The sequence below is a fragment of the Arvicanthis niloticus genome, chromosome 1 (genome assembly GCF_011762505.2).
Source record: "Arvicanthis niloticus isolate mArvNil1 chromosome 1, mArvNil1.pat.X, whole genome shotgun sequence".
In the NCBI taxonomy this organism is placed as follows: Eukaryota; Metazoa; Chordata; class Mammalia; order Rodentia; family Muridae; genus Arvicanthis; species Arvicanthis niloticus.
In genome coordinates this window covers 18,597,307-18,622,683 of record NC_047658.1, presented here as the reverse complement: position 1 = coordinate 18,622,683, position 25,377 = coordinate 18,597,307, and the positions used below count along the sequence as shown (strand labels likewise).

The 25,377-nt window shown below is 47.5% G+C and overlaps 1 protein-coding gene across 24 annotated transcripts; it reads right to left on the bottom strand.

The window, feature by feature from the left end:
* Window positions 1-24: 24 nt before the first annotated feature.
* Tsks (testis specific serine kinase substrate) lies at window positions 25-25,345 on the bottom strand. Of its 24 annotated transcripts, none has more exons than XM_076933505.1 (11): window positions 25,034-25,345; window positions 14,697-14,919; window positions 6,883-6,978; window positions 6,618-6,701; window positions 5,763-5,846; window positions 4,890-5,176; window positions 3,999-4,193; window positions 3,441-3,614; window positions 1,477-1,612; window positions 340-507; window positions 25-204 (listed from the first exon to the last, which is right to left on the bottom strand). In XM_076933505.1, exons 1-11 carry the CDS (start codon window positions 25,111-25,113, stop codon window positions 127-129), a joined length of 1,605 nt encoding a protein of 534 aa, XP_076789620.1. In that variant the 5' UTR covers window positions 25,114-25,345; the 3' UTR covers window positions 25-126. The 24 variants fall into 24 exon arrangements, with proteins under 24 accessions (XP_076789620.1, XP_076789629.1, XP_076789617.1 ...); XM_076933514.1 differs by having other exon boundaries at window positions 308-464; window positions 25,034-25,256; XM_076933502.1 differs by having other exon boundaries at window positions 340-464; window positions 25,034-25,255.
* Window positions 25,346-25,377: the final 32 nt, after the last annotated feature.

Sequence of the window (25,377 nt, the reverse complement as noted above, 5' to 3'; positions counted from 1 at the left end):
TTAATGCCAACTCAAGAGTCAGAATTCATGCCAGCATGAGAGGCCATTTATTGTTCAGAGCCTGGGCCCCCACGTTTAGGGGGAGCCCCTCCAGTGCTTCCTCCCCCCATTGCCCCTGTGGACCCCTCAAGTGGCAGGTGGCTGAGTTGGTCGTGGAGGGAACACATCTTCAAATGCATATAGTCCAAAGTGGCCACCTTCTCCCTGCAATGACAGCCAGCTGAGGGTCAGTACTATGGGGATGCCCAGCCAGGATAGGTTGGGTGAGAGGCAGGAGGAGGAGCCAGGCCACATCCAGAGACCTCACCCTCCTCCCATGCCCTCCGCCTCTGTCCTCACTCCGGCTTCATCTTGTCCGTCAGCAGTAGGTTCTTGGCCCGAACGGCCTCGTCTTGGGCCAGCCGAAGGGTGGAGCTCAGGGCCTCTGCCCTGACGTGTTTGGCCAAGGCCTGGCGCTCCAGCTCCTGGGGAGAGGAGTGTAGGCGCCGCTGGGCTTACTGGACTGGGCTGGGGGTGGAGGGGGAGCTGGGTCGCGGAGGGCAAGGGGCAGGGTCCCACGGAGCCCGCATACCACCCAAAGTAACCCATCAGGTCTTGAGTTTGGGAATTACCCTGGGGAATCTTGCAATTCACTGGTCTCCCCAACTGCATCTGGCAAAGAGCCTGTGAATGTCCCTAATGCACGGGCCTGTGTCCCAGCAAACTGGATCACATTTGAAGTACTGTCCCCTTAATGCCTGTGACTTTTCCTATATTATGTGTATCCCAGCATCCTGTGGTGCCCTTCTACATCCCATAAATCTCAAGACTCTGCATCTGTGATGCCAGCATCTGTCAAGAGAATGGTCCCTAGTGTTATAATGTTCTAAATCCCACAATTCACCAGGCCCCATGGCTTTCTACACTAGTGGGGCTGCAGCTCACCACAGTTCATACCCCATCATCTCTAAGGCCAAAATCCCATCATGCACCAGCCTCCATACCCCACAATGCACCAAGCCATGATCTCCCATGTCTTCCTGGGCTGCTCAATATACTTTAGACCCCATCATTCCATAGGCCAATATCAGGCACTGGCTCTCTACGCCCCACAGTGTATCAGGCCTCAAGTTCTAATAACCATGGGACTGTGGCTTGTGTCAGTGGGTCCCCCAGTCTAGCATCAAGGGTCCCTCTGAGTCCACTGACCTCCCTGAAGGGCTACAGAAAATCAGGCCCATGTTCCATGAGCTATAGAGTAGAATCTGCCCTGTATGTCCCGTGATATCCCAGACCCAGTGTCTTATCGTGCTTTGGACCAAAGTGTCACTCCAGGTTGCAGAGTGACTGAGCTACAGCTGAAGCTCTTTGTCCTGCCTGCAACAGAAGCAAGGCCTGCTGTTCCCATACAGGGCTCCCCCCTTCCTGCCACAGGCTCCCCAAACCCTGTGAAACACAAAAGTAACATGGGTCATGGCAACCCATGGTCCCTGGTACCAGAATCTTCTTGTGTAGCCTCTGGCAACTGGGGCAGGCAGGAGCCAGACCCTTCTGCTTCACCTCATCCACCAGTGGGGTCAGTGCACGTTCCAGCAGCTGCTGTAGGGACTCCGTGGATAACTGCTGCCCCTGGCTGTAAAGGATGATCACCAGACGGATGAGGCCCCGGGTTAGGCTCCATCTGGCTGTTTTTTCTTTTTTCTTTGTTGAGACAGGGTCTCTCTACATAGCCCTAGATATCCTGGAATTCATTATGTAGACCAGTCTGAAGTGGAAGTCACAGAGATGCCCTGCTTCTGCCTCCCAATTGCTGGAATTAGAGGTGTAAACAAACCTCGTGGTTACGAGTCCTGGCCCTGTTTTTTGGGTATCTCATGAAACCATCCTACCAGGGATTATCAGCAGCATCTGAGTTAAACCTGGCCCTATGTTGTACTGGAAACCCACTTCATAATCTTTCCACAACAATCCAGTTCTCACTTTCTTTGTGTGTATATGTGTGTGGAGATCAAAGGTTGATAATATCTTATAGTTTTAAGGTTTACCTGTTTATTATGTATATAGTGTTCTGCCTGCATGTACACCTTCAGGCCAGAAGAGGGCACCAGATCTCATTAAAGATGGTTACTGAACCACTCTGTGGGGGCTGCCTGGGAATTGAACTCAGGACCTCTGGAAGAGCAGCAAGTGGTCTTAACCACTGAGCCATCTCTCCAGTCTATTTTACTTTATTTTAATCTATCCATATGTATGTGTAGATGTGTGGTATGTGCACATGCCTGCAGAGCCCAGTTAGAACTGGAGTTATAAATGATTGTGAGTCACCTGATATGTACAGTGTGGGCTCTTAACCACCTGAGCCATCTCTCCAGCCCCCTCCACTTAATTTTTAATTAATTGTCATGTGAGTGTGAGAGAATGTGGGACGTAAGCATGGAGGTTGTACAACAACTTTTTTTGTTTTGTTTTGTTTTGTTTCGAGACAGGGTTTCTCTGTGTAGCCCTGGCTGTCCTGGAACTCACTCTGTAGACCAGGCTGGCCTCGAACTCAGAAATCCGCCTGCCTCTGCCTCCCAAGTGCTGGGATTAAAGGCGTGCGCCACCACCGCCCGGTGTACAACAACTATTGAGGGTGGATTCTCTGTCCTCCCATAGTGGGGTACAGAGGTTGTAAGTCTGTCCAGCTCTCAGAACACTTTTATCCACCGAGCAACCTTTCTGACACTTTTCTTTTTTTCCTTTCATTTTAAAAAAACAAACAAACCAGTATCTATCTACGTAGCCCTGGCAGGCCTGGAGTTTGTAGACCAGGTTGCCTTTACCTCCTAGCTCCAGGATTAGAGAGAGGCATGAGAACAAGCATGTCCAGCCCGACTTTTTTTTTTTTTTTTCAGATTTATTTGCTTACGTATATGCTTGTCTTATCTGCATGTAGGTCTGCATTCCAGAAGAGGTCACTGGATCCCATGGGACTACAATTAGATGTTTGTGAGCCACCATTGAACCCAGGACCTCTGGGAGAGCAGCCAGCCCCCTTGACCTCTTTAGGTACTCTCCATCTCGCTACATTATTTGTAAGACACAGTCTTATATTTTTTTTAGGACAGGTGTTCCCAGATTCAGCTAGACTGACCACTACAGGGATCTCCTGTCTGTTGGCAAGGCAAACGCTTTCCTAACTGAGCTACCCCTCTGTGCCCCTGGTATTATGTTGCAGAGAACCCAGCCTCATGACACCCCAGCCTTCCCACAGTGCTGGAAATGCACCAGGTCTCAAATACCAGTGCCTCTAATCTTTGTTCTCCACAAGAAGCCAATTTTTACCATGTGGAAAGGGTAGAAAAGTTGTTCCCACAATGCAACTGGGCTATCTATCACTCTGCAAGCCACATCTCTTACAATGACAATGTGTGATCAATAGCAAATGTGATCCACAATGCAGGCGTTACCCCTCCCCATACCTGGCACAGCGGGCACAGGGGCCTTGGGCAGACCGATCCAAGTTCAAGACGTGGTCAGCTCCCCTTCGGGAGTTCTGAAGTTGCCGTCCCAGCTCTTCCAGAATGGGTTTTACTGGGCCCAGCGCCTCCAGTTCGCTCCTCAGTGAAGCGACAGACACGGCTGATCTCTCCACCCTGAGGTAGGAGAGCAACCAGTGTGGATAACTTACAATACCCAGTATTATCCCAGCACTCGAAAGTCCACCTTTCAATACTATATACCTGCCAGGCCTGGCTCCATCTCCGCTGGGGATAGAAGCCAGGGCTTCTGCTAGGCAAACGCGCTAGCTGAGCCACACTCTCATTCCTAACTGGTGGATCTCAAAAAGGGACTCAACTTCAAAGCCATGCCCTTAGCCCATAGCAGGGGGGCGGCTATGAGCCACACCACCAGCCTCTTACTAGGGAATCTAGGTCACTTAGCCCCAGCTCCAGCGTTTTCTTCCTAAGGATCCACCCTCCGGTTGCTTCCTTTTCCCCATGGAGCCCACATCCCCGCAGCACCTGCTGAGCCCTTACATAGTGCACAACTCATCTGCTCGCCCTCGCAGCTCCTGCAAGCCCCGTGCGGACTGTGCTTGTTCCCGCTGTGCCCTCTCCCACTGGCCCAGGAAGCCATCCAGACGGCCGCCCAGGCCTCCTAGCAACCTCAGGGCCTCCTGCACCGCCCCCTCCTCTTGATGCCACCGGGCTGCCAGCGAGGACACCTCCCTCCTGTGAGGATCAGACGGGAAGAAAGGGTTGGGTATAGAGTTCCAAGCATGCCCCTTGTCGACTTTGCCCCAAATAGATAACCAAATTATTTTCTTTTCTCGTTTCTTTCCTTTTTCTTTTGCTTTGATTTTAAGACAGGGTCTGTTGCTGGGTGGTGGTGGTGTACACCTTTAATCCTAGCACTTGGGAGGCAGAGGCAGTCAGATCTCTGTGAGTTTGAGGGCCAGCCTGATCTATAGAATGAGTTCCAGGACAGCCAGGGCTGCACAGAGAAACAAACAAAAAGACACTCTTGTCTATTGTAGTCCAGGTTGTGCTGGCACTCTCTATGTAGACTAGGCTGGCATCGGACTCACAAAGATCCTTCAGCCTCTGTCTCCCTAGTGCTAATGTTAAAGGTATGCACCGCTCTGACACTCCCCCCCCACCCCCCCTTTTCTTGTGTGTCGAGGTTAGCCCGATACCATGTATGCTATCACCCAATCCTCATCTAGGTTCTGCTTCGCTGTCCACACGCTAAGCCCCGCCCACATCATTTTCTAAGCCCTTCCAACATCCAGTTCTTCCAATTCTCACCCACCACAACCCCTCTTGCATCCACTCTGTCCCGCCCACCCAGCCTCCAAGCTCCTCCCAGCTCCCGCCCTTTGTTCCACCTACAACCTGATCCACCCACCTCCTCCAGTCCCCGCCTACCTCAGCTCCTCCAAGCCGGTGGAGACCTTCTGCAACTCCTGCTCGCTCAGCGAGGGTCCCTCCCCTGCGCGGATTGCCATGCCCCAACCACTGGAGGACAGGCCTCGCGGCCGCGGGGGCTCCTCGGGGCTGCCAGGAGGACCGGAGCAGCCCTGAATGGGAGTGGCAGGGCTCAAGCCATGCCGGGAAAGACCAGCCTCCAGCTTTTGCTCCAGCTCCTGCAACTCGGCCTCCTGTCTCCGGGGCGTCTCATCTTGCAATTGCTGCTGGAGGTATCTTAGCTTCTCCTGGCCAAGGGAGGACAACGAATCAAGGTGTTCCGCACCTTACCACGTGCAGCTAACTGCACCCCAGGGATCCCCGAGACTGCAAAGTAGTGTAGAGAGAGGATAGTTGGGAAGTACGCTTGCAGTCTAACTGAACTCCTGCTTGTCTTTAGGAGGGGAGATAACATTTATTCTAAACTCTGCTAGCTGTTTCTACAGCTGCAGGCAACCTACCACTCCCTTCTCCTGCCCTGCCAAAAATCAGCCCCTGCCTCTTAGGGACTGCGACAAGCTTTCTCCGAGTTTTGTTGGAAAGTGAGCTAGCAAGTCTTCATTCTAAACCTGCCCAGCCACAGGCTACACCCTTTCAGGACTAAGCTTCCCCAGGCTCCACCCTGGTCCCACCCAGCAAGCCCTTTATGGCTCCTCCCAAGGGCTCCTCCCTTCTCTGATATCCAACCCCTACAGCCAGGCCCCAAACCCTCCTCAGTTCACTGCAGGCTCTGGAGCCTCTACTCCCATCCTTGTCCACCATAGCTCCCCAACCCCCATCCCGAGACTCTACCCAAACTTCTCACTAGCTTGGGACCCTTCCACACCCTCGTACCTCCAGCAAGGCAGAGTTCTGCTTCAGGACATTGGTTTTGATTTCAGCGTCTTCCACTGAACGGGTCACCTTGCGGCAGTTCTCCTGGGTCAGGACATCAGGGCGGGGGCCCTGCCTTCCCATTCCGGTTCTGCCCCCCACCTTCAGCCTCGTTTTCTGCATAGCACTTGCCCTATATAGGACGCACCCACTTCCCAACCAAGCTTCCTTCCTAGCTGCCCGGGTACTGCACTACTCCTTCGACTATGATTATCCCACTTCTCCTGTGCTCCTTTTGTTTTAAATTTTTTAGTTTTAAATTTTTTAGTTTTAGGTTTTTTTTTTTTTTTTTTGGAAATGTCTTATGAGCCGGGAGGAGGTGGCGACCGTGGCGGCGCATGCCTTTAATCCCAGCATTCTGGAGGCAGACTCAGGCGGATCTCTGAGTTTGAGGCCAACCTTGTCTACACAGTTAGGTTCGACACAGCCAGGGTTATACAGAGAAACCCTGTCATAAAAAAAAAATCTTATATGTATGGGTGTTTTGCCTGTGTCTATGTATATGTGTATATGTACAACAATGCATGCACTGTCCACGGAAGCCAGAAGAGTGACATTTTTTGGTAACCCTGAGAGGGTTTCATGTATCTGGGCTTCCAACTTGTTATATAGCAGAAAAGAATCTTGAACTTCCAAGTTCTGAGATCAGAGCTGTGTGCTACCCACTCGAGCCCAATGCCATGCTATGACTAAACCTGGGGTTTCCTGCATGCTAGACAGGCACGCTACCCACTGAGCCACATCCCAAGCCCTCCACGGTGGTCCCTGCTTCTCTCATCACTTTCTCCCCAGCCCATTTCCTAAACAGCAGCTCACCTTCAGTTGACTGCAGTACCCCTCCAACTCCTCTGCCTCCTGCCGCCTTCTTTCCAGATTCTCACTCAGCACAGAGCACTCGCTCTTGACCATGGAAGGGAGGCAGGGTTACACAGAGGCAGGGTTAAAGTTTATATAAGGAGCAGGGTCTTAGACACTAGAGGGCTGGGCATGCGCAATGGAGGAAGGTGGCTACAAAGATGGGAACTTAGTTCTGGAGGAAGAGGCTACAGGCAGGGGCACAGGGATATCTCAAGTATCATACCTGCAGTGTCTGAACGTGCTGATTAACCCGCGTGGTCTTTTCCTTTAAGCTGGTGATGGAGTCTTTGGCACGTACCAATCCACTGTTGACCCCACTCTGGTGAAGAACGGGAGACATGTATATAGTTCAACACGGAGAAAATTCTAGAGGTAGCAGTCTGTGCTTTCAATTTGGTTTTGCTCTGGATGAGTATGTGGCTTCGGACAAAGGGTAGCATCCTTGAATTTAGTTCCCTTGTTTGGTAAAACCAGAAGTAGATTAATATTCTTCACAGAGTGCTGGGACAAGTAAGAGGGAAGACAGTTTCAGCCTCAGAAATGCCTAGAATTCCCCAGTTGAAGGTGAGGGTGTGGCTCAATGCAGAACCACTGCCTAGAATCCCCCAGTGAGAGTCTGGGGTGTGACTCAGAGAGAGTACTTGCCAGCATGCACAAGGCCCTGGGTTCCAGCCACAAATGTGTATCCATAAAATTCCTCTTCCTTTCCTGTCGAAGTATAAAACTGACAACCATCTTGGATCATCAGATAGAGACCATGAGATCTGCCTCACCATGTAGCCACACATGTACCCACAGAGATCAGCCTGCCTCTGCCTCCTGAGTGCCTGGGTTAAAGGCATGTGCCCCCACGCCTGGCTTCCGGTGCTCAGCTCTTACCAGTTGTTTAGAGATGAGGCAGAGCCTTGTAACCCTGTGCAAAGTGTTTTCTGTCTTTTTGCTACAGCAGTCAAACTTGTTACATAGTTACTGCTATTTACATTCTTGTTTCTCAGGGAGATAGACTTTAAAGAGTCCCTCTGCAGTCGGCTGAGCACCTGTGGCCATGATGGCGGATGTGAATGGGCGGGCACAGTGTGATGTGTTGAAGGGACATGCATGGCTTCTTCCACCTTCCTCTTCCTCTTCTTCCTCAGCTTCCCCTTCCTTTTCCTCATCCCTTTTTCTCTCCTGATTTTTTACTTTACTTTCTTTCTCTCTTTTTCATTTTTTTTTAAAGGATCTGACTTGGGGCTGGAGAGATGACTCAGAGGTTAAGAGCACCGACTGCTCTTCCAGAGGTCATGAGTTCAATTCCCAGCAACTACATGTTGGCTCACAACCATCTGTAATGAGATCTGGACTGCAGGCAGAACACTGTATACATAATGAATAAATAAATCGTTAAAAAAAAAAAGGATCTGACTCTGTAGCCCAGGCTATGGGCTCATTAAATAGCCCAGATGGACCTTACAGTCCTGGATATGCCCCCACCTCAGCTTCTTATGTACTGGCATTACTGGTAAGAGCTCTCTCTACACCCTGTTCTCCTTACCTTTTGAGACAGTCTTAGCCCATCTGTGGTAGCTCACACCTTTAATCCCAGCATTCCTGAGGCAGAAACAGGTGGATCTCTATGAGTCTGATGCCTGCCTGATCTATAGATTGAGTTCCAGAACCGCCAGAGCTACACATAGAGACCCTACCCTGTCTTTACAAACAAAAACAAGGGCTGGAGAGTTGGCTCAAAAGAGCTTCCAGAGGTCCTGAATTCAATCCCTATCTATAAGTGGCTTATAACCTTTTATAATGAGATCTGGTGCCTTTTTCTGGCATGAAGACACACAGGCAGAAAACTGCATACCTTATAAACAAATCTTTAAAAAAGGAAAAAAAAAAAACCCCAAAACCATGATAATTTAAAAAACAAAAAAAACAAAAAAAACAAAAAAAAACAAAAAAAAAACCTTCCTTGACTGTAAAATGAAGAAAATACATTTCTTTTGTGATTACTATGAACATGTATTGTTTTAGGGTCTGTTAGTAGCTAGGCATGTGTCCTATACCTTTAATCCTAGAACTCAGGAGGTAAAGGCAGGTGGAGCTCTGTGAACTGGAGGCCAGCCTGGTCAGTCTACATAGTGGGTTCCAGGGCCTCCAGAGCTACATACTGAGATTTTTATTTTCAGAGGGAGGGAGTGTTGAGACAGGGTTTCTCTGTGTCGCTCTGGCTGTCCTGGAACTTGCTCTATAAACAGGCTGGTCTCAAACTCAGAGATCTGCCTGCCTCTGCCTTCTGAGGGCTGTGGCCAGAGGCGTATATCACCACTGCCCAGCTGTAAAAATTTAAGAATGTAGTGGGCCGGGTAAGGAGGCACATATCTGTTGTCCTAGCACCTGGGAGGTTGTTGCTAGGTGATGTTCTGAGGAATGCTGGCTGCTATGTCATGTGCATCTGTTTAAGGAGAAGCAGCCTATATAGCCAGGAGCCCAGATCTCCACTCAGAAGCCAGAGTTGAGGCGCCCACCAGGGCAATGTCTTGGTGAGGCATCTTCCAACCCTAGTCAAGCCATCAGAAGAATCCAGCCCTGCCCAAAACGTTGACTGCACACTGATCCCGTCAAACGAGTGTGGCCCTAAGCATAATATCGACTGTATGGACCTCTCACCAGAGGCCTCCAGTCCTCACCGAAGTGATTTCACTCTATATCCATGGATGCAATGTCTACAGCAACTTCATCCCACCAGGTTAAGTCCTGGATGAAATCCCAGCCATATCCTTACCCCATCAGAGGACTATGGCCTAAAACAAAATATTAACCTGCCCTGGTCTCTTCAGAGGACTGTACCTTCATCATGGCCCTATGCCAGAACCTTCCAACAGCCATTCCTAGATGGTCTGTGTTAAGTATCAGGACAACTTTCAAAGCATTAGATAATATACAAAATGTCTTTCTGAACTGGAGACTCGGGAGTCTTCCATAGGGGGGTCTTTGGGGGACTTAGAACATTCATCCTGGGCCAGCTCAGTTCATTTCCTGTGTGACCTCGGGGAGAGCATTTCAGCCAGCTGTACCTCAGTTCCTCTCCCTGTGCAATATACGGGTGACTAGTAGCCGACATCACAGAGTGACTGATTCAGATGACTCGGGTCAAAGCCTGGGGAGGGGTACGTGGGATCCTTGGAGGAGAGAGTGGATGAGAGACTGACAAGCTAAAGAGTTACAGACTGGTGAGGAAGCCATGTTCTGCCATCAGTCGCTGCCATGCTGTACAACCCCTGGCAGCAGGGTTTCCTGCCTGAGCTTCTCTCAGCTTCCTTTCCCTTAAAATGGGAGATACAACTCGATAGCTATGATAGTAAGGCTGGCCATATGGCCAGATCGATAGCCACATCTGATCAGTATCTAGATTGGTAAACCTAGTGACCCCTGTCAGCATGGCTGTGGAGGCAGGACAATCAGAAGTTCAAGACAATCCTCCGATACATGGTGACTCCAAGGTCTGTAGCCCAGTTGGACTTGAGCACGCACAGGGTCTGGGTTCCATCCCCAGCCTTGTACAGACCTGGTGTGGTGGTGCACACCTGCAACTCTCCGAGGTGGAGGCAGCAGGATCAGGAGTTCAAGGTCATCCTTGGCTACAAAGAGAGTTTGAAGCCAACCTAGGATGCATGAGGCTCTATCTGAAAAAAAAAAAAAATTAAGGGCCACAATAGAGCAAAGTTGGCAATGGTGGCACATGCCTGTGGCCCCAGCGCTTAGGAGACTGCACAAAGGACTGACTGTGTGCATTCCAGGCCAGACTGGGCTCTATATCTCTATATTGGGATCTCTACCCCAAAATAAAATAATGAAGATGGCATAGTGTGTCCAAGAGGGACTAAGGAGCCACCACAGAATGGGTAAGTGTGTCAGTGTGCCCTTAGTAGGGGAGACCCTGATGGTGACTGTTAGTGACCACCCAAGAGCACCACCATCTCCACACAGCATCTCTACCTCCAGGGAAGCTAAGAGTGGACACCGACGACGACCAGTCACCAGGGCCCTCTGGGACTCTGCTGTCTACCTGTGTCTCTGGGTCTTGCTCTCTATCATCCTCTCTCTCTCTCTCTCTCTCTCTCTCTCTCTCTCTCTCTCTCTCTCTCTGAGTCTCTGTCTTTTTCTCTCTCCTCTCTGCAGCTTGCTCACATACTGGGTACCCCCCTCATTACTCCACCCCAACCCCTAATGTGGTCACAGGTTCCGTGTCAGAGAGGAGGCAGCTGAAGTAAGATGCTTGAGGCCCACGCATGCTCACAAAGCTTTCATCTTCAGGGGCTTAAAATCCCACAGCCCAGAGCTGTTTGAATGTCATCAGTCCTTGGGGCACATGTTCATAGCTCTGCAGCTACGGAGGCATCCAGCTCCAGGCTCACATGTGAACCACTGGAAGGCACTGGGGTGGGGGTGGAGGGAAGTCTGAGTCTATCCCATGCCTGGTTTCCCATCCAGCACTAGCCTCACCCCCTTCTGGCCTCCCTGCCTCCTCTCTCCTACAAATACTGCCCTCCCTTTCTAAAGGAATCTCAGGGAAGAAAGGAGTTTTCTTTGGTACCAAACCCAGAAGCCTTCTAATCTAGCCTCTGGTTCTTAACCAGCACTCCACAGCCTTGTGACCTTGGGGATGACTCTGCCTTCTGTAACTTGGTTAATTTTCTCTTCATTTTTAATCTGGGTCGGTATACCAACTCCCTTATAGATGCTCTAAAAAGGGGAAGTGACATCACCAGATGTAGCACACAGTAGGATGGCAGTAAATGGGTTGCTTCCCCCTTCCCTATTGAATCCACAGTGGCTCCCTATGGCCCTTGGGACAATACCCATGTTTTGCAGCCTGGGTGGGTAGTGTCCTGTTCTCCCTCCAGCCCCCATCTTTCCCATAAGCCACAACCCTGTCTCTTCTTTCCCAGACGGTTTTTAGCCCTGTCTCTTTGCACATGCTGTTCCTGGTGGTCGCAATACCTTTCCCTGTTTTTCTGCATGAATAATACATTGTTTTAGCTTCAGGAGCCAGCCTGTGTGTTCTTTTCTGCAAAGCCACACTGACTACTCCTCAGGGTGTCCAGTGTCCTGTACTGTTCCTGGCAGTGTAGGCTATCATCACACCAACCCTCTGCATGACTCCCTAAAGCTGCTTCTGCTACTTCTGAGCTCTGTGACCTTGCTTGTGCTACCTAACCTCTCTGGGCCTCCACAGTGTCACCAACAGAGAAATGAAGCTCAATGCTGACAGAAATAACTGCTAATGCTGCTAGCATTTGGGGCTGTTGGCTGGCTGCCACACCAAGCCTCAGACATGAGAGAGTAGACTTCCCTTCCTCCTAAAGACAACCTTTGGAGATGGGTCTAGCTTTCTGTTTTGGAATCTGCTATTTCCTATGTCCTATGTCCTATGTCAGTCATTATTAAAGCAATATACACAAATCCCTCACAGTGGGACATGTTCTCTGCTCTCCAAGACTCACAGACCGCAACTGAATCTCTAACAGATTCTGCTTTAGATTTTATTTTTTAAATACAAGGTCTATGTAGCCCAGGCTAGCCTCCAAGTTACAGAGATCAGCCTGGTTTTGCCTCCCAAATGCTGGGATTCAAGGTCTGAAACACATTTATATATTTTCTTCATTTATTCCTTATCTTAGCACCTAGATGCCAGAGCTTGTGTGTGGAGATCAGAGGATACCTTGAAGGAGTTGGTCCTCTCTACCATGTGGATTTCTGGGATTGAACTCAGGCTGTCAAGCTTGGAAGCACCCACTGAACCATCACACTGGCCCTTATACAGTGTTTAATATCTCAAACAATGACAGCATCTTCTTTTGGTCGCTTTCACAAGATGATCTCCCAATCTCCCAGGTCAGGCCTTCTTGTGCACCCCACTCCCCCAGCAAGATAGGCTGAGGCTTTTGAACCTTAGATAGATCAAGTCTATGGCCCTGTTCAGTGAGGCAGAAGCTGTAGAAAGCAGATCTGGGTCGATGAGATGAACTACTGGTTGAATCAGACCCATTCAATGAAGGGGAGCCTCACTAAGTTGCCCACTGGTCTTCTCATCTGTGCTGTGACATACATGTACTCCACCCCACACAAAAACATAAATGTAACTTTAAAAAAAAGGCACAGTAGCTCAGAGCATTAGCTGCCTTTGCAGAGGACAAGGTTTGCTTCCCAGAATCCACTTAGCAGTGCAAAATCATCTGTAACTCCAGTTTCAGGAGGATCTGACAACCTCTTCTGGTCTCCCTGGGCAACAGACACACATACAGTGCTCTTACATACATGCAGGCAGAATATTCATACACATAACATTTTTTAAAATGTTTTTTGAAGTCCCAACACAGGCTGGATGGTGGTGGCACATGCCTTTAGGCTCAGCACTTGAGAGGCAAAGGCAGGCAATTTCTGAGAGTTCAAGGCCAGCCTGATCTACAGAATGAGTTCTGGGACAGCCAAGGCTACACAGAGAACTCCTGTCTCAAAAACAAACAAACAAACAAACAAACAAACAAAAAAAAAAAAAAAAAAAAAAAAAAAGAGGGGTCGGGGGCAGGCAGGCTGGCCCACCAGGTAAAGTGAAGTCCCAAGCCTGAGGACCAGAGTTTTGTCCTTGGGTTCCACATCGAGGAAGAATCTACTGGTTCAAGTTACCTTCTAATCTCCACAAGTGCCCCGCATGCTGCCCCCAAACCACCCAAAGAATCAATCCCACAAACAGAAAACAGCTTTCTTAGCAACCTTTAGAAAGAGCCTGAGAGCCACCAGAAAGAAATCTACAGCTGACTCGAAAACACCTCGCTGGGGTTTTCCCTTGGTAAGGGATCACATTTAAGTGGATCTTGTCTTCCCTCTGAGCACCCCTCTTTCTAACTGGCGTGGTTAAAGTCTGTATTAAATCTCCAGTTCTGCTGTATAAACCCACTAGTTTCAATTTTTTTTTTTTCTACACAGAAGCCTCAAACCTCAGTTTGGCTTGAGTCAGGTCCCTGGGAGACTAAGTTAAAACATCAGGGTGTGGTGGTACATGTCTTTAATTCCAGCCAGTGGCAGAGGCAGGAGGATCTCTGTGAGTTCCAGGCCAGTCTGGTCTACATAGAAAATTCCAGATTAGCCAGAACTACATGGTGAGACCACACCTCAAAAACAAGGTCAACAACAAAAATAATGCCTCAAGCAGCTGAGGTGACAGCCTGGAGTTGTCTCCGTTCCCCACTCCTGGCATCTCATCTTTTTTTTTTTTTTTAAGATTTATTTATTTTTATTTATATGAGTACACTGTAGACATCCCAGAAGAGGGCATCAGATCCCATTACAGATGGTTGTGAGCCACCATGTAGTTGCTGAGAATTGAACTCATCACCTCTGGAAGAGCAGTCAGTGCTCTTAACCACTGAGCCATCTCTGCAGCCCCCCCTGGCATCTCATCTTAGGCTTTCAAGGGAATATTTATCAAAAGCTGGGTGCGTGGATTCAGGCCTCTCATCCCAGTTACTTGGAAGGCCGAGGCAGGAGGCCTGCAAATTCAAGGTCAGACTGACTAAGGAGTGAGACCCTGTCTAAAGATAAAGGACAAGCTTGGTGTGGCCCAGTGGTAGAACCTGCCTAGAATCCTCCAGTAAGGGCCTGGGGCCATGGCCCAGTGCGTTCTTCCTTGTGTTGTTTAGGATGAAATCCAGGGCTTGCTCAACAGCTGAGCTATACCCCTACCCCCAGGAGAGTTTTCCTGACCCCGTTATTAAAGCCTATCTTCTGGTCTCAATGACTATGACTTCTTTTTTTTTTTTTTTCTTTTGGGTTTCTCTGTGTAGTCCTGGCTGTCCTGGAGCTCACTCTGTAGACCAGACTGGCCTCGAACTCAGAAATCCGCCTGTCTCTGCCTCCCAAGCGCTGGGATTAAAGGCGTGCGCCACCACCGCCCGCCGGGCATGACTTCTCCTTCTAAACTAGATTGGCCCCCTCCTCGGATCTACCTACTTCTGTTGAGTAGACTGTGGCCCTCATCCCATGTCAGCTGCTCACCAGTAGTTCTGTGATGTCAGGGTCCTCTGGAGCCCAGGGTGTTGTAGGGGAAGCAGGTGGCCCTGGCAGTGCCAGTGGACCACTGTCCTCTGTGGTTGAGTCTGTGCCAGAGGAGTCGGGTTCCATGGCAGCCAGGTTGAGCAAGGACACGTTGGTGCAGGCAGAGGACCGCTTGAGGTTCAGGCACCAGTGCATCGGCTCATGGGACATCCGGGGCTCCACCCTGCAGATGACCCAAGAGACAGTGAAGATGGGGGGCCAGAGGGGCGGCGTTATGTCCTTGATACAGTTCTTGCACCCTCTGGTGCCACTGACCTCCTGCTTCCTGGATTTCTTTATCTACCCTTTTTCCCTGTTGCCTTTCAGCACCCCCACCCCTACCCCCAACCCTATCTTACCCTCACCCTACCCCACCCCCGCCCGCTTCCTTCCATCACTTCTCCTGACTCTCCCTTCAACCCACCACCTTTTTTCCCTACCGCCTTTGTAATGCCCTCTTCTTCGTCCCTCCTTGCCCTAAGCATCCATGCTTTGCTGTAGGAAGTGTTGTCACCAACAGGGTGCAGGAAACCCACCCATGGAAGGACACGGCCTTCTTTTTCTTCGTTATCCCTTTGGCAGGGCTGGTCACCCCCCCGGGAGCCTCGGGGACCAGCTGGGCGCGGCTCTCGACCCCCGCAGGTGGGTCCCCCGCTTCGTGGATCTCTTTGGATTGCCAGATTGTCTTCACCACCACGCTTGCCATGGCGCGGGGGGGCCTGCTCCCAGGGGGAGACTCACCATCTACTCTGCCCGCCGGGCCCCCCCCCCGCGGCGCTCAGGGTCCCCTAGCTCCTAGACTGGGTCACAAAGGGCCTAACCACTGAGTCACAGAGAGGGGTATGGGTGAGAACATGTGGTGGGTGGCTCGACTGTCCCCTGTAGACCTCAGTGGACTCTTCCGGCCCTGGCTTTGATTGTACAGCTCCCTCATTCCTGTCTAGAGCACACAGTTGACTGGGCCCTAACCCTGCAGCCAGCTCGCTCTGTGATCCAGTCCCAGGTCATCTATCTTGCTCTGTGCCTTGCCTAGGATCTGAGAAACAGAACAGGATCATTTCCAAGGCCTTCCCTGGAGGACTTAGTGCTCTGTGAGCATCTGGGAGGCAGAGCTGAGAAGAGAGAAGCTCAAAGGAAAAGATCCCAGCATTGGACATGCCAGAGGGAGAGTGAGAAGTCATGGCATATGGCACAACTTCTCAACATGTGTTTGGAATTTAGTCTTCATACTATGTGTGAACTCTTCTTCTTCTTCTTCTTCTTCTTCTTCTTCTTCTTCTTCTTCTTCTTCTTCTTCTTCTTCTTCCTCTTCCTCTTCCTCTTCCTCCTCCTCCTCCTCCTCCTCCTCCTCCTCCTCCTCCTCCTCCTCCTCCTCCTCCTCCTCTTCCTCTTCCTCTTCTTCTTATTACTATTATTATTTGGCTTTTCAAGGCATGGTTTCTCTGTGTAGCGCCGGCTGTCCTGAACTCCCTTTGTAGACCAGGCTGGCCTCAAACTCACAGAGATCCAGCTGCCTCTGCCTCTCGAGTGCTGGGGTTAAAGGCATGTGCAACTGCACCCAATAATTTTACCTGCTAAGAAAAGAATTCGTGGTCCTGTAGCATTGGTGCCATGTCTTAAGATCACTTGCTTCTCTATAGAATTCCTAGAATTCAATTTTCTGCCTAAAACGACAGCTCACAAACATCTATAACTCCAGTCACAGAGTGTTTGGGACTTTGATGACCTCTTCTGGCCTCTGAGAGCACCAGGCACACAAGGTAGAACACAGACATATATGCAAGCAAAACACTCATGACCGTTGCAGATGGCTGTTAGCTGCTATGTGGGTGCTGGGAATCAAACCCTAGTCCTCTGGAAAGGTAGTCAGTGCCCTTAAAAATGGAAACATCTCTTCAGCCAGTTTGCTTGATTTTTAAGACAGACTCTATGTAGTTCTGGCTGGCCTCAAATTCACAGAGATAGGCCTGTGTAAATAAATGAAATAAATTTTAAAAGAAGAGGAAATCCATTCCTTCCTCCTGTGCAGTTTCCTCCACAGCATTTGAAATCGAGTTGCCCCATGTCTGGCTGCCACTTGTAGCTGTCTTTTTCTATGTTGTAGGTTCTTCTCTTTTCTTCTCCTCTCCCCCACCCTTTTCCAACCTTTCATCTTTCAACACTGGATAAGACAGAAAAAAGGATAGAGGAGAAAGAAAGGAGTCCCTGAATAAAGTCAGGGGTAGGAAAGGGGGTGGCATTATCTTTAGACTACTTCCTACTGATTAGGGGCATTGAGTTCCTTGGGGGGCAAGTTTGATCTTTGCCATCAGGACATCTTTTTCTTTTTGTTGTTTCTTCTATGTGTGTAACTACTTAACAAACCATGACCACCACCAACCAATCAACACCTCACTTTGCCTCTTGCAGACCTAGCATTGATACACCTTCAAAAAAAAAAAAAAAAAAAAAAAAAAAAACCAGAATTCCAAACATCATGCAAGTGAAAAAACTATCTGCAGCTTGCAAAATCATACCCCTACAAAGCGAATCATAGCTCCTGGGGACAATCTGAAGCACCCCCATATCCCACTCCTGGGATTAAAAGAAAAACATATTCTTAGAATTTTTTTTTTACTTATTCACTTTATATCCAGCTCAATGCCCAGCTCAAGTCCCCCCCCTTCCCATAATCCTGTGTTTTTTTAAAGAAATCAAAATTGCAAAATTCTCACTACACTAGGTCCTAGCCCTGAGCTCTCTTTTTAAGCCAACAGAATTCATTCTTTGGGAAATCTGTGGATGGGGTTCAAAATAGGGTTTCTCTGTGTAGCCCTGGCTGGCCTGGAACTCACTTTGCCTCTGTCTCTGCCTTGGGGTTCTGGGATTAATGTCAGGCACCAACATTGCCTGGCCTAAGAATTCATCCTTATCATAAAGTTCACAAATGCATTGGTACTTTTCAAGGGAATCTCAATGTGGCCATCCCAATAGCTTTCTTATGAGAATTGCCATGCAAAAACTCCTTCCTAAAGTCTCACTCTGCTTAAACCTGTAAGAGTAAACTGTAAGAAGGTCAGTCCCAAATGACATGAGCCAGCACCTGCAAAGATGGTATTGTCTTGAGTCTCATTCTTCACCTCACAGATTGTCTCTCCAGTAGCCAGTGAAATGTGTGTGTGTGTGTGAGAGAGAGACAGAGAGAGTGAGAGAGAGAGAGAGAGAGAGAGAGAGAGAGAGGCATGCATGCGCACGCGTGTGCAGTGTCCCTGACAGTCATCCTCAGAATAAGTGTTACAGTGCAGGGGTTCATTGACTGATCCCTGTTGAGGGACAGCAGGGCTGTCCAATCGAAGTATAATGAAAGGCACACATGCAATTTCTATATATTCCTGCTGTACACTATGAGGTCCTGTCCCAGCCATGGAAATACTTTGAGAAGACATTGGCACACTCTACCACCCCAAAGCAACCACTCTGCATAATAGTGGACCTCCCAGATGGGGGGTTGCAAGAAACAGCCAGAGATGTTCTCAAGCCTGGGAAATGACCTAGACTCAAAATTCCAAGTAGAGCTAGATGTGGTATGACAGGGCTGTCTTCTCAGCTACTCTGGAAATTGTGGCTGGAAGACTGCAATGTGTTTGAATCCATTCTAGGCTATGTAGTGAGACCTTTTCTCCAAATTGGCCAGCAAGATGGCTTAGTAGGTATATAGGTGCTTGCTGTCAAGGGCAATCACCTGTGTTTGACAACAATAACAACAACAACCTAGATGGTAGAAGAAGAGAAGCAGTTCTTACTAGTTCTCTGGCCTCCACACCACGAACTGCTACATATATATATGTGTGTGTGTGTGTGTGTATTTTAAAGACTTATTTTATATATTTTATTGCACTGTCACTGTCTTCAGACATCAGAAGAGGGCATCGGATCCCATTACAGATGGTTGTGAGCCACCATGTGGTTGCTGGGAATTGAACTCAGGACTTCTGGAAGAGCAGTCAGTGCTCTTAACCGCTGAGCTATTTCTCTAGCCCCTGGAAATTTTTTTTCAAGAGGTCAGCAAAAAAAGTTTACTGTGGCTGCTACTGCTGGGATATTCCCTACTTTGTTCCCGGGGTGTGGGTGGGTGTGGGTGGATTTTCTGGTTTTTGTTTGTTTGTTCTTTTTTTTTTTTCTTTCCATATCATTTCAAAAAAGTTGGGAGAATGACTGTGCAACTGGAAAAGTTGAGGATTGAAATGGAGGGGGCTGAGAAACAACAACCAAAAAATTGGCTGAAATAAGAAAACAAAAGGTGTAGCTTTGCTTTCTCTTTTCTGAAAGTGTTGTAGAATTAATTGGCTGTGCACCTGAGAAAACTGTGAGTGAAAGAGAAAGCGCTAGGGAGGTGAGGCGCACTGGGAAAAGGGAGAACAAAAAGGCTCAGTCCTGGTGACTAAGAGATCGAGGGTTCTTGAAGCAAGAAAGAGGGAAGAGAAGAACCTGGGCTGAAGGGTGGTAGGATCAGAAAGCAGCTGAAAAGGCTGGAGGACAAGCTGATGAAACAGGGGCAGCCAGGTGTTAGGAGGTGACCATTGGCTTTCCCAGGCATATGCCTGCAGACGCTATGGAGCAAGGTTATAATGTCCTGTAGAAGTAATAGGTCTAAGGCAGCTTAAAGAGGCTATAATTTTATATAGAATGCACTCTCCTTATGTGAAACAAATTCTAAATAACTGAGCCACTCAAAATAGAATTATTCCCTAAGGTTGGAAGGGATTGATGATGGCTGTACTAGAGGTAGGTCTCCAGTTGTAATGGTTAACATGGTGGAGGGAAGAAACTGAATATTGGACAGTGAAATAGAGCAAGGGGAAAGAATATAATAAAAGGCCAGTTGCTGGGTGAAGAGGGGAACTCTGGTATACAGATTCAATTTGATGATGTTACTATAGAACAATGTTACTTAGTGGCTCTGAGAGCTTGGGGAAAAGTTGAGGATTTGGGAAAAAGTCTACCTTGTTTACAAAGATTATACAAGGCTCTGGAGAAGCCTTTAGCGATTTTTTTTTTTCAAAGATTAGTTTCAACTATGATCAAAGACATATCATACTCTGACAGAGGACAGGTTTTGTGAGAAGTCTTGGCATATGAAAATGCAAATACTGCTGGGCGGTGGTGGCGCATACCTTTAATCCCAGCACTTGGGAGGCAGAGGCAGGCGGATTTCTGAGTTCGAGGCCAGCCTGGTCTACAGAGTGAGTTCCAGGACAACCAGGGCAACACAGAGAAACCTGTCTCAAAAAAACAAAACAAAACAAAACAAAACAAAACAAAAGCAAAAAAAAAAAAAAAAAGAATTCTGTCATGCTGGGGTTTGCAGATTACTCCTGAAAAGCTACAGAGAGGAGAGTTTATTAACTATTTGGGTTATAAAATAAAACAAAAAAATCAACTACAAAAGGTACAGATCAGAAGAGATCAGTTGCAAACTTTTTTTTTCCCACTTTAGTGTTTCAAGGCAGACTTTGTGCAACCTTCTCTTTCCTGGAACTCCCTGTACACTATACTGGCCTTGAACTCACAGAGATCCTCCTGCCTCTGCCTTCTGAGTGCTGGGATTAAAGGTGGGCACCACTACTGCATGGTCTGGTTGCAAACTCTTTTTTTTTTTTTGAGACAGGGTTTCTCTGTGTATCCCTGGCTGTCCTGGAACTCACTCTCTAGACCAGGCTGGCTTTGAACCTCGAACTCAGAAATCCACCTACTATTGGATTAACTACTCAAGAGTTAAGTAATTTGTTTCAAATGTTGTTACAAGGAGATTCAGACTTAAAAGGTCCAAGATGGTTACCAGCTGAAGCAGAGAGAGAGAGTTAACTTTAGTAGAACAGAGACTGCAAAGATGTATATATGGTTATTTTACCTTCAACTCATTCTCCTGTCCTCCTATGGGGCTCATTATGCAAAGAGACAATAGTATTAGTGAATGGATTTTCCTAGCACACAAACAAAATAAAAAATTAAAAACTTATACAGAAAAGGTTTCTGATTCAATCATGAAGGGTAGAGTAAGACTATGTCAATTGTTGGAACAGACCTGGCAGAAACTGTTGTACCTTATACTGATGCTGAGATTATGTGATCATCAATAATCAATAAAAATTGGCAAAGAGTTTGTAGCAACTATTAGGAGAAATTAAGAGCAAATATAATAAAAGCAAGCCTCTTCAGTTTATTAAAAGAGCTAATTGGATTCTCCCATGTATTGTGAAAAATACCAATTCCTGAAGCACCTACATTCTATACTGTTGCAAAGAAGTTGGGAGTGACAGGCTGTAAGTCAGACAAAAGAAAAAAAGTAATCAAAAACCATAAACTTCAGTTCAAAAATCAGAGTTGCATGAAATTCTTATGGCATTATTAGATTTTCCTGAATCTCTTAATATAGTTACTAACTCTTACTATGCAGAAAGAGTTGTTTTGCATATGCTGAATTTATTCTTGATAATTGAGAATCAACCTTGTTATTTGTACAGCTACAACAGAAGATCAGAAATAGAAACTATCCATTACATAGCACCCATATTTAGTCTCATACATGCTTGCCAGTTCTACTGGCACAAGGAAGTGAGGAAATTGACCAATTATTAATAGGAAATGTGTTAGAAGACTAAACATTTCATGAAAAGCACCATGTTAACAGTAAAAGTTTAAAGAAAATTTCTATCACCTGAGAACAAGTCAAGAAAATGATAAGAAAATGTCCTACTTGTTCTTTGTATAACCAAACTCCTTTACCTGCCAGAAGTAACCCTAGGGGTGCCAAAAGAAATAAAATCTGGCAGATAGTTGTGTTTCATTTTGCAGAATTTGGAAAACCAAAGTTTGTACACCATCTTATTGATACATACTCAGGGTTCCCATGGCAACTTCTCTGAGTTCTGCAAAGGCTGGCTCTGTAATTACACATTCACTGGAAGCAATGCCTGCTATGAGACTAGCAAACTAAGACTGGCAATGCCATGCATCTGTTTCCAGTAAGGTGAAGCAACTCTTTGCATGTTATAATATAAAGCACATTACAGTTATACCACACAATCTTACAGGACAAGCAGTTGTAGAAAGATCTAATCATACCTTAAAAGGAATGCTTACAAATCAAAAAGGACGAATAAAGATCCCTAGGGATGGACTAAATAGTGCTGTGTTAAGTTAAAATTTTCTGAATTTTAACGAGAAAGGAACAACAGCAGCTATGAGACACTGGGTTATAGAAAAAAACCAGTGAAATTAAATCAGTTTATATAAGGATGTGTTATTAGACTGGAAAGGAAAGTTTTGCACTGAGGATGCAGATTTGTTTATATTTCCACAGGAAATGAAAAGCTGTGGATGCCGTCAAAACTGACAAAGACTAGAGCTGAGCAGGAGAAGGTTCCTGAAAACCTTGGCCACTGATCTAAAAAAACGCTTATTTCATTGAAAACGTCTCTGTTTAAAGTTACCCATTACACACACACAGCCATACAGCTTAATTCATGGGTTAAAACAGAAAGTGAGAAATGTAGTGAGAATTTTGGAACTTTTGTTTCTTTAAAAAAACACAGAATATATATATTTTAACCTTTAATCCCAGGTGTGGGATATGGGGCTGCTTCAGATTGTCCACGGCAGCTGACTAGGATTTACCTTGTGCTGTTTTTGTGAATGCATGATGTACGGAGCTCTGGGGACTTTTGAGAGGATATATAAATGCTAGGGCCCTGAGAGGTGGTGTGGGTGGTTAGGTGGTTGTTGCTTGTTGTTGCCGTTTGTCATGGTTTGTTGAGTAGTCATGTGCAAAGAAGAGACAGGAAGATGAATTTAGATGTCCTCATGGTGAAGATCAAACTTGCCCCAGGGAACTTGACGCCCCCTTTCCTACCCCTAGCTTTATTCAGAAATCTTTTCCTTTTCTCTTTATCCTTTTTTTCTCTCTTATCTTGTGGGCAGAAAAGTGGTAGAGAAGGGTGGAAGAAAGAAGATCTTACAAAGTAACCAAAGACAGCTCTACCCTAGAGGAAGGGTCTGTGATGAGCACACAGAGAGATTCTAACTGTGGAAGATGCAAAGCACATCGATTTCCGTCTACTTGTGAGGGACCTGGCGTAAAAGGCCTTTCTTTTCATCCAGAACTCAGTAACTCCTCTTGTCCATACCAGGTTCCAGGTTTCATAGGGATGTGTTCTAGCCACTGATACATAAAGCTCAAGCTATTGGAGGGACCAGGTTTTTTGACTACGTCCAAGTAGCTAGAAATCATTCTTTTCCTTTTTGTTGAAGAAAACAAAAGGTCTGGTTTCTCCAGTGCTTACTCTAAGCTGTGCTTCCCACAGATGACACTTGCTGGGCTTGGCAGAAAGCAATCTGAATTCCTTCCCCTGGTACTTGCTTCATTTCAGAAAGCTTTTGCTTTAGGTCTGGAGTTAAAAATAAACCTGTGAGGGCTGAAGAGATGGCTCAGAGGTTAAGAGCACTATTTGCTCTTCCAGAGGGTCCTGAGTTCAATTCCCAGTAACCACCTCTATCATGAGATCTGGTGCCCTCTTCTGGCCTGCAGGCATACATGTAGGCAGAATGCTATATACATAATTTTTTAAAAAAAAAAATCTTAAAAAACAAAGCCAAAAACCTGTGAACTGGGCATAGTGGTACACTCCGTTAGTCCTAATACTCTGGGGTCAGAGGTGGGAGGATCTCTGTGATTCCAGGACAGTCTGGTGTACATAGTGTGCCTCAAAACAAGCGACTTAAGAACAACAGCTACACAAACAACCCGGACATGTGGGGAACATTGAGGTTCCTCTACTTGTGAGGGACCTGGAATAAAAGGCCTTTCTTTTCACCCAGAACTCAGTAACTCCTCTTGTCCATACCGGGTTGTATGAGCAGAGACCAGGAAGAGATGTTCCACTGGGCTAATTAGAGACAGACTTTGTAAATATCCTTGCTATATTTTCTGTCTCTTTTTCCACATCCCTCCATGGATGATTAGTTCAAACACCACTGGTTATCTGTATCCTTAAGTATTTTATGGATGTCTCTAATACTTAGAAACTCTCCAGGAAATAGAGGTCTGATTTTGTGATTTTTTTTTTTTTTCAGTGCTCAGGATTGAACCCAGCATTTGGATGTATTAGGCAAGTACTCTTCCAATGAAACAGGCCCCAGCCTCTCACTGGAGAATTCAAGGCAGGAGCTTTATATCTGAGCCACACCTCAGCCCCTTGCTGGGGGATTCTAGGCAGAGGATCTACCTCTGAGCCACACCTACACCCAGTCCCTCACTGGGGGATTAAAGGTTACATCCTTAACCTTTTCTGTTTTTGAGACAGGAACTCTCTGTAGTCGTGGCTATCCTGGAACTTTCTACACAGATCAGGCTGGCCTCAAACTCACCGAAAACTGCCTTCTATTCACAAGGACTCAGTGTTGCCCTTCCTAGGTCCCAGGACACACCTTCTAGACCCATTCTGGGGGTATCAGAAATTAGAAAAGCCTGGGGTGCCGTTTTGTTCAAGGGGATAAAAGACACGGACTCTTCCAAGTCCCTTTGCCCCAAAATTTCAATAGCTCTGGGCATTGGAGATCTGGGGCCTTTGACTTCTCTGCAACCAGTGAACCAAAGAACCTAGGGAGTTGGAGGCTGAACAAACTGACCCGGTCCTCAGCTGTGGTTTTAACCAGCTTTCTCCCAGGAGGTGGCTCTCCAGAACTGATGGAGGAAGCAAGTTTGATCTTATGATCATTATATGCAGATTGTCTTCAGTACTGGGATTTAGGGAGGAAAAAAAAGCAACCTATATTGAAAAATGTTTAAAAACCAAAATAGTAACCCCACAGTTTTCCATTTTTGAACTGTGTAGTCTGGGGAAGCCATTCGATTTCTTTGAACCTCAATGTTTATGGTAACAACCCTTGACTGGCAGTCCCTCCTCTCATGAATAATAGGTTTCTAGACAAGTCAAATTTCCAGGTGGTGTTTTTAGGGAAGGAAGAAGGAAGAGGAACGCTCCCGAGGCTGGGCGCAAGAGTGGAGACAGACTGGGTAGAGGGAAGCGCCTGCGTAGTGGACACCTCACAGTCTATCGCCTTGCCCAGTCCCTCTCTGCAGCAGGGAATTGCAGGCATCGCTCCACCTATCACAGCTCAGCTGACTGACAGGCCTTCTTTCTCCTTCCTTTTCTACGGGTCGTTGCCCTTTTGCCCGCCCTCCACAACCGCCCCTTCGAGGGCGGAAGTATGACGGTTTCGGCGAATCGGCAGAGCCTTGCGGAGTGCAATCTCCTCACCCATTGGTCTTCTTTTCCCGAAGTTCCGCCTCCTTCGGCCTCTTACATCCCGCCCTACTGGCGCGGAGAGGGTGGTCCATCCAATTAGCGTTGGTCTCGGCCGCTCAGGGGGCGGTCCCAGAGTGTGTCATCGAACTCCGCCTGTCTCTAGGGCAACGCCCCCTGACTCCCTGCTCCGAACGGAAATAGCCCTGTACTGCACCAATCATCGCCGGGTATCTCTACTATTTAGCCAATCAGAGCGAGAGGAGGGCGGGCATTCTATTATGAGCGGCAGGGCTTTCAGCTAACAAGTGGCGTACGTTCCCGGATGACAATCCGTAGGGGCGGGTCTGAGGCGGGGC